This window comes from Pectinophora gossypiella, chromosome 27 (assembly GCF_024362695.1).
Source record: "Pectinophora gossypiella chromosome 27, ilPecGoss1.1, whole genome shotgun sequence".
Taxonomy (NCBI): domain Eukaryota; kingdom Metazoa; phylum Arthropoda; class Insecta; order Lepidoptera; family Gelechiidae; genus Pectinophora; species Pectinophora gossypiella.
The window spans coordinates 1,981,029-1,988,945 of record NC_065430.1 but is presented as its reverse complement, the minus strand read 5'-3'; the positions used below and the strand labels follow the sequence as shown (position 1 = coordinate 1,988,945).

Below are 7,917 nucleotides of genomic sequence, written 5' to 3'. Positions count from 1 at the left end.
ATGACGTCAGACGTCACACACACAGATGCGCTTGTACGATAATATCAATGTGTTGTGTCTGTGTAAAATGAGGTTGTTTGTATGAAGTGACCGGGGTGTGTTCTATTTCTATAGCTTATTTTTTTATCGTTGGGAAATGCGTTACGCATACCACGCCGCCCGGGGGGACGACGACGTGGTTATGTGGGACTCCCCGGGTGTCGCCACTCGGTATACCCACTAAAACCCAATGGTGTTCCTGCTTGCAACATTTGACGGGACACGAGGGCGCGCGAGCATTCGTCCGCGAACTGTATTTCTATACCTAGACCAACTTTTTTATTTTTTTTGATGTGACTTATTGTAGATTTGCCGCAAATGACATTAACTACTTGGCCGGAAAAAAATACGAAAGAATACAAGGTTTATACAACAATAATTATTTATTTAATAGGTAATAAATCCCCCCAATTACTACTCCTAGCACATCTGTACGTAGTCTGATCGTGTTTTGACTTTGAAAATATAATTTCCTTCAACTCCCCTTGTGCAGTACATAATTTACATATTGTATGTCCAGACCTAACGATTGGTGCCCTAACGATTCTAGGCCACTGAGGATCATTCTTTGGACGTGTGCCTTTTCTTAATATAACATAAGAAAACACTTCTGCATATATTTCAGACTTCGAAGGAAATGGTAACGATTCATACTTCATCAAGAAGTTGCAAGGCGTCTCGTGTTCCATGTAACGAGGACAGACGTTGTCGTTTGGACAAGGAGAAAACACGTACCCATTGTTCTTTCCTTCAGGCAGATTTAAGACAAATTCTCTGGCCTCGTTAACGATTTGAAACCCCGTATTAGAGCCATGCTCAACGATTATCAAGAAATCTTCTGTTTTGTTCCATAATTTCTGAATCGTTTCCAATCTGCTTTTCATAGACGGAAGTTCGAATAACGAAAACGATGATAAGACTATGTTGTACTTTATATCTGTTGAGGCGGGTAAGAATTGTCGTTGGAAAAAGCCTTTCAATGGCATCTCCACGTTGTCCTTCCCATTGCACAGTATTAATCGGGCTAAATCATTCATATGTGTCGAAGTGTCTACGCAGAAGTACTCAAAAATATCTCCTTGCCAGAATGTATTAACCGCCCAAGTACCCGTTCCGACACCAGAACCAAAGTCAAAGAAGCTTCTAGGCTTGTAATCTGGTAACGTTTTTCTAATTTCATCGAGTATTCGTACCAGGATAGCATATTCTGGAGCGGCTCGTACCATTAAATATTGCAAGCTTGTTGCCAAATCAAAAGAGATATTACCCCAGCTATAGACTTTCTTCTTCAAGATATTGAATACTTTGGTTTGTATCACTTTGTTTGCGTTTTCATACTCGTCTGGTGTCAATTCCTTATTTACTTTTGAAAAATACTGTTTGGAGACGGAGTTGTGAATTTTCGCGGCTCTTTTGTTAATATCTCCTTCTTCTGGCGGGAGTAATCGTGAACGTACGTAGTTGTTGAGTTTTATGGCCTCCTGGTACATTGCTTTAGCTCCATTGTCTTCTAGAATGATTTTTGCAGCTTTCTGAATATCAAGTGGGATTGCAGCGATTTTAACGCGCGTTGTGCCGGGGTGTTTGCGCGGTTTAAACACTTTGGACTCGAAGTTTTCCTTTAAACTCGCGTCGATTTCCACTTTTGTCGAGTAGTTCTTGCATATTGAAGAGCAAGGAAGAAGTTTTAGCCGTCTAAACATTTTTAATTCTTATGGTAAACATAACCTAAAACTTCTTTTTTTTTTTTTTTGTTTTCCCCGAAGGGTAAGGCAAAGGGAACTATGCCCATACAGCCATGTCTGACGTATTTTTTTTCTTGATGATTAATGAAATGATGAAAGGTGATGATGATGAAACCTAAGCCCCCACCCTCGGAGTAGACTCCTACTCCGAACCCCAAACGAATTAACTCAAAAGTCCGCATAAACTTTTGAGTTATGAAGCGGCTTCCTGACACGAAGCGAAAATAGGCAGATACACTTTGTTTATTGAATACTCCATTATAACAACACTCGCGAATGTCTTCCGACTAACTTAATGCGATCATTAACCACAAAACACCACTTCGTATTAATTATTTAGATTATTCAATGAAGAAAGCAACTGTCCCGTTCCCGTTTCCCGCCAAAAAGCCCCTAAAACTTTAAAACTTCTAGCAAGTGTTCGTTTTTTTTTTTTTCAGAGCGAATGACAGACTGTTTTACATTTAGAGAGCTAGCTACGATTTCTAAGTTTAATATTGGCTGTATGCGCTACGTTTCTTTTGCCTGTCGTGTATAGATAACCAAAATACTACTACGACTATTGACGATGCTGTTAGCGGGTAGGCAGCAGAATAAATAAGGAAACAGATTACAATAAATATTAAGTACATTTATTATCTTTGATACATTCACAATACACCTTATCTTGATAAGCGTATACGCAACTTTGATCTGCCATTGCTTTCGTGATTTCTGTAACTAAATGTGTGAAACGTTGCCCGTCATACTCAAGTATAGCCTCAAAAGACTTATAGCCAGGAGAAACGTCAAAATTCACTATATACCACGTTTTATTGCCTCTTGTATAGAAGTGTATTCTATTCGTTTTCTCGTATTTTAGCTTCGCACATTTCGTGCATTTCACGTCGGTTTTTATAGCCTGAGAGATTTGTTGCACTTTAGAAACCGCTACGTTCAAACTCTTCCTTGTTAACCATGTATTTGGAGCATTTATCAAGCACTGGCATGTGCAATAAATTTCACTAACACAGGCGTCTTTGCAGGTTCTTTTAGACGAGATTTTTTCGGTCAAACCGGTGACTTTCGGGCAAGCGTCTGGTTTACTTTGTCGAGTGTTTGTCGAGAGGCTAAGGATCTTCAACATTGTCGCATGGAGGTCGTAGACGGTCGTCAGTCTGTTCTGATTCCACTGCATGTTGAAATACTCGTCGGGGAAAACCTCTTTGAAGTCGTCAGGGACCTGTACAAATAAAACACAACGTAAATTGTCACAAATTCTTTTTTTAAGCGTGGTGGAGTATGCTCCTTCAGCATTGGGATGTATATAGGTTATTTATTTATGTTAACATATATAAAAGGAGAAACTGACTGACTGACATATCAACGCACAGCCTAAACGGCTAAACGTAGGCACTTGAAATTTGGAAGGGACGTAGCTTAGGTACCGTAGAGGTGCGCTAAGAAAGGAATTCCCGAAATTCCTACGGGAACGGGAATTAGCGGGAAAATCCTTTTGTATGAAAAATCTAAACCGCTTAAGTTAGAAGCTTGAAATTTGGCATGCAGGTACCTTAGTAAATTTAAAGCCTAGTTGCAACAGGATATTGCAAAATTCCCACGGGAACGGGAGTTACCGGGAAAAAACATTTGTATGAAAAAATCTAAACCGAGTAATATAGATACACGCCACGCGGACGAAGTCGCGGGCAAAAGCTAGTGTTAACATAAAAATATAACATAAACAGCCTATTAAGATACGTCGGACTGCTAGGCACGACAGGCCTCTTCAGTCAACAGATTATGGAGCATACTCCATCAAGCAGCTCTAATGCAGATTGGTGGAGGTGATTGTGCAGTAGCCCGGAAATAACGGCTTAAAGTGCCTTCCGAAGCATGCTTAGCTCATCTTACTTTTAAAGAAAATCACGTGATTCAGCCTGCAATATCATAGCCAAACAAAAGACAGTCTTACAAAGTAATTTCGACAATGTCCCCATCAGGTTTCGAATCCGGACTCCAAGACCGAACCACTTTTGCCCGAGCCACATGGAGGCTTTTGTAAAAAAAGCATACCCCTTTTCGCCGAATTTCCGACTGGGAATTCAACTTGATATCAACTAAGAATCATGGTCTGAAATATCCCTCAAAATTGTCATTACGTGTCTCTAACACCTTGTGTGTCTAATACCTACCTGCATAAACAGCATAGGCAGCCGTTCTTCGTAATAAAACTCCTTCTGCTTGTCATTCCTTGGCTTTCCGTACGTCACGCCGTGATCTGAGAAAAGAACGACAAACGTACTATTCCAGGATTTAGTCTGACGCAATTGCTCCAGGAATTCTATCAAGTGTTTGTCCAGGAGGGCCGGCGAACCCGGATAGTCGTGGCTGAAGGAATTGGAGAAGAAAAACCCGAAGTATGGGTCTTTGTAGGCTCGGATAAATTGGAGTATGTAGTCGAAAAGGTGTCGTTCAGGGAACATGCTTCCGGAGCAGACGTAGTTGCCTCTCCAGAGCTCCTCTTCGAACCGCCGCACGTAATGGTCGGTGGGGTGGAGCTCGTAGAATCTAAAGAACGTCTCCATGTGAGTCTCGCCAAACGCAGTCATGTATCCAGCTTCTTTGAACCTGGAAATGGACGAATACATATGTCTATTTATTAGTATTGCCACATGGTTTCTATTTACACATTATCTTAACTAATTAACTCGTATAATAGTAACGTGTAGTCGTATGTGTGTGTGTGTGTGTGTGTGTGTGTGTGCGTGCGTGCGTGCGTATGTGTGTGTGTGTGTCTTGTAGTCGTCTAGTAGCAGTACTCGTGAAATATACAAAGTGTTAGTAATCATCCCCTTCAGTATTCGTTACAGTGCGCAGTGTCACTAACACCCATACCTACTTCTATGGCTACTGTATGTACTTGTATGGGGTGTAAGTGACATCGACGAATACTGAGAGGGATGATTCAGCTGATTATTCTGAGTTAATATCAAGTGGAATTTTCCATCGCAAGTATAGAATTGAAAATAATAAAAAAAAAAACTAAAAAAATAACATGAATTTTGCGACGGAAAATTCCGCTTGATATTAACTCAGAATCATGGTCTGAATCATCCCTCTGAGTATTCGTTACGATGTCACTAATACCCTGTATAGTTGGGGGGGTTCAAAAGGCCATATAGACACTATTTGACATTTGTTTGCAATGCGTATTCGTATTTTTTCTTAGAAGGTATTTACTTGGTCAGCCAAGTAAACTGTGGATAGTAGCAAAGAAAACCCACTCATTAGGGATAACGAGGATCGTTACATCGGCTTGCTGTTCGAACATGTCTCCGCCATTATATTTTTCATTATATTTTTAAATAATTTTAATTTGTCTGAACAAAGTAGTCTGTCTAAGTACCTGTTCCACATGAAGCGATGTGCGTTTTTCTCCAATGCCTTAAATTGTTCTTCTAGAACTCTGGTGGTGATCGGTGGTAAACCCGTCAACAACGGTAAAATATTTTCAAATGTCCGAAATCCCACCTGGGGATTAAATTAAATTCAAAATTAAGTTAAAAAAGACGTCGAAAACAGCTCAAAATCGATATTCCTAGACGGCACCTCAACCTTATCTCGAGTCAAATCCAGTAAGGCATAGCGTCATTAATTTCATATTATGTTGGCAGTATGACATGCTCGACTCCAGTGAGTAGTGTTCAAGTCGAGGGTGTAAAGACAGATAGATGTAGTAGCCTTTAGCCTTCTAACAAAAAAACATAAACATATATTTTTTTAGCTTAATCTTAATGGGGCTTTTCGGCGGGAAACGGGAACGGGACAGTTGCTTTCTTCATTGAGTAATCTAAATAATTAATACGAAGTGGTGTTTTGCGGTTAATGATCGCATTAAGTTAGTCGGAAGACATTCGCGAGTGTTATTATATTGGAGTATTCAATAAACAAAGTGTATCTGCCTATTTTCGCTTCATGCCGGGAAGCCGCTTCATAACTCAAAAGTTTATGCGGACTTTTGAGTTAATTCGTTTGGGGTTCGGAGTAGGAGTCTACTCCGAGGGTGGGGGCTTAGGTTTCATCATCATCACCTTTCATCATTTCATTAATCATCAAGAAAAAAAATACGTCAGACATGGCTGTATGGGCATAGTTCCCTTTGCCTTACCCTTCGGGGAAAACAAAAACAAAAAAAAAAGTGTTCAAGTCGGTCGAGGGTGTAAAGACAGATAGATGTAGTAGCCTTTAGCCTTCTAACAAAAAAACATAAACATATATTTTTTTAGCTGAATCTTAATGTTTAAAAATGTGTTTAATTATGTTTAAAGATGTTATTTATCTTCTTCGTCCATTTGTCTTTTGACAAAGGCCTCTTCCAGCTCTTTGCACTTATTCCTGTCTCTCGACGAGGGCGTAAATGTCAACTTAAAATACCCAATGGTGCTAATTCCTGTAAATACCATCTAATTTTATTTTAGGTTATATCTGTCATTTTCTTATCCGCCGAAAAGGAAAGGGACGGGTAATCGACAAGCATAAAATTTATAGAACACACGTCAATTTTAAGCACAAATCTAAAACAACCGTCTAAAAATTCGCCCGGGTTATTGATTTATTTACTCATTCTTCCTAAAATTAAGAGCTGTCAATCATCCGTCCCTTTCCTTTTCGGCGGATAAGAAAATGACAGGTATAACTTAAAGTAAAATTAAGAGATGTCTGCAGGAATCGGGGCCAATGCTCAGCTAAAAACGAGTCGAGTAAAGGAAGAATCGAGTTAACATCTTAGAATACTTACGGGTGTAACAAACATATTTATTTTTTGTACGCAAGTAATATTCTTCTTCATTATATGATGTTAGAGTATTCACCTTAGAATAAGCCCTAAAGTCCAGCCAATCGTAAGACTGTAAGTACTTCACAGTCTTCGGCAAGCTGTTGTACGCGCGAGCTCGAGACATCGTGTCGATCCCCAGCATTAGGATATTCCATCTGGTTAGCTTCTTGGAACCTGAGGAACACAAACAGGTAGACTAAGGCTATTAAGGACGCCGCCATTTTTTTTTAACATAATAATAATATATGGCGGAGCTCGGTGGCGCAGCGGTAAACGCGCTCGGTCTGCGATTGTTGAAGTTAAGCAACTTTCGCAAAGGCCGGTCTTAGGGTGGGTGACCACAAAAAAAAATCATCTCAAGCTCCTCCGTGCTTCGGAAGGCACGTTCAGCCGTTGGTCCCGGCTGTATTAGCAGTCGTTAATAACCATCAATCTGCACTGGGCCCGCGTGATGGTTTAAGGCCCGATCTGTCGTGAACCATACATAATCATGTAAGGTCACGAATTATCTGAATTCTGAATCACATTCCAAAACTGAAAACTGTGTTAAAATTAATAATTCATTGGTACAAGTCCGATACCGGGGTTTGAACCGGGCGCTCTCCGATTGATGGTGGAATTTTGCCAATTACTAGGCACTAATTAAATGATGACTTAACCTTTATCCGCGTGTTTATTTTTCACATTTTTTTTTATCTTCTTCAGTATTAGATAGTAATCCTTGTAGAGGAACAATTGAGTCCAATTTGGACCTAGAGCTACACACTTGACCGTCAGCTTCTCCTCTTTCAGAGTCACCACTTGTCCGTCTGTGAATTTTTCGCTTTTGGAGTATCTGAAAAAGAAAAAAGATCAACGTCTTTTTTTGACGCCACTTATTGTAGATTTGCCGCAAGTAACTACAAATGGGGAGCGTTTCAACAAAATTTAAAACAGCAATGGCCCCGATTCCTGCAGACACCGCCTAATTTTATTTTAAGTTATATTCGTCATTTTCATATCCGTCGAAAAGGTAAGGGACGGATGATTCACAGCTCTTAATTTTAGGAAGAATGAGTAAATGAATGAATAACCCGGGCGAATCAAAAGGTATGTCGCTGGTATGCAATCCGTTTGACGTGCTGTCTTTCCTTTTCGGCGGATAAGAAAATCACAGATATACCTGAATAAACTTTTTTATTATTATTATTATTATAGATATAAGTAACTTAAAATAAAATTAGATGGTATTTACAGGAATTAGCACCATTATTGCTATTTGACATTTGTTTGCATTACGCACTTACTTTCACAGGCGCAAATGTCAAATTGCAA

The 7,917-nt window shown here is 39.7% G+C and overlaps 2 protein-coding genes across 2 annotated transcripts; both read right to left on the bottom strand.

Moving 5' to 3' along the window:
- Positions 1-422: 422 nt before the first annotated feature.
- LOC126378914 (methyltransferase-like protein 17, mitochondrial) lies at positions 423-1,772 on the bottom strand. Its single transcript, XM_050027430.1, has one exon. It carries the CDS (start codon positions 1,740-1,742, stop codon positions 423-425), a length of 1,320 nt encoding a protein of 439 aa, XP_049883387.1. The 5' UTR covers positions 1,743-1,772.
- Positions 1,773-2,406: 634 nt separating this feature from the next.
- LOC126378720 (uncharacterized) lies at positions 2,407-6,767 on the bottom strand. The gene is made up of 4 exons (XM_050027100.1): positions 6,638-6,767; positions 5,173-5,297; positions 3,959-4,394; positions 2,407-3,006 (listed from the first exon to the last, which is right to left on the bottom strand). Exons 1-4 carry the CDS (start codon positions 6,743-6,745, stop codon positions 2,407-2,409), a joined length of 1,269 nt encoding a protein of 422 aa, XP_049883057.1. The 5' UTR covers positions 6,746-6,767.
- Positions 6,768-7,917: the final 1,150 nt, after the last annotated feature.

Bases quoted from the DNA above. Each gene is read 5' to 3' on its own strand.
- LOC126378720 (XM_050027100.1), bottom strand. From the start codon at position 6,745: ATGCTGGGGATCGACACGATGTCTCGAGCTCGCGCGTACAACAGCTTG. The intron at 5,298-6,637 runs GTGAATACTCTA...TTTAATCCCCAG, and splicing joins ACTTTAGGGCTTATTCTAAG to GTGGGATTTCGGACATTTGA. The intron at 3,007-3,958 runs GTAGGTATTAGA...TTATTTGTACAG, and splicing joins TGCCTATGCTGTTTATGCAG to GTCCCTGACGACTTCAAAGA.
- LOC126378914 (XM_050027430.1), bottom strand. From the start codon at position 1,742: ATGTTTAGACGGCTAAAACTTCTTCCTTGCTCTTCAATATGCAAGAAC.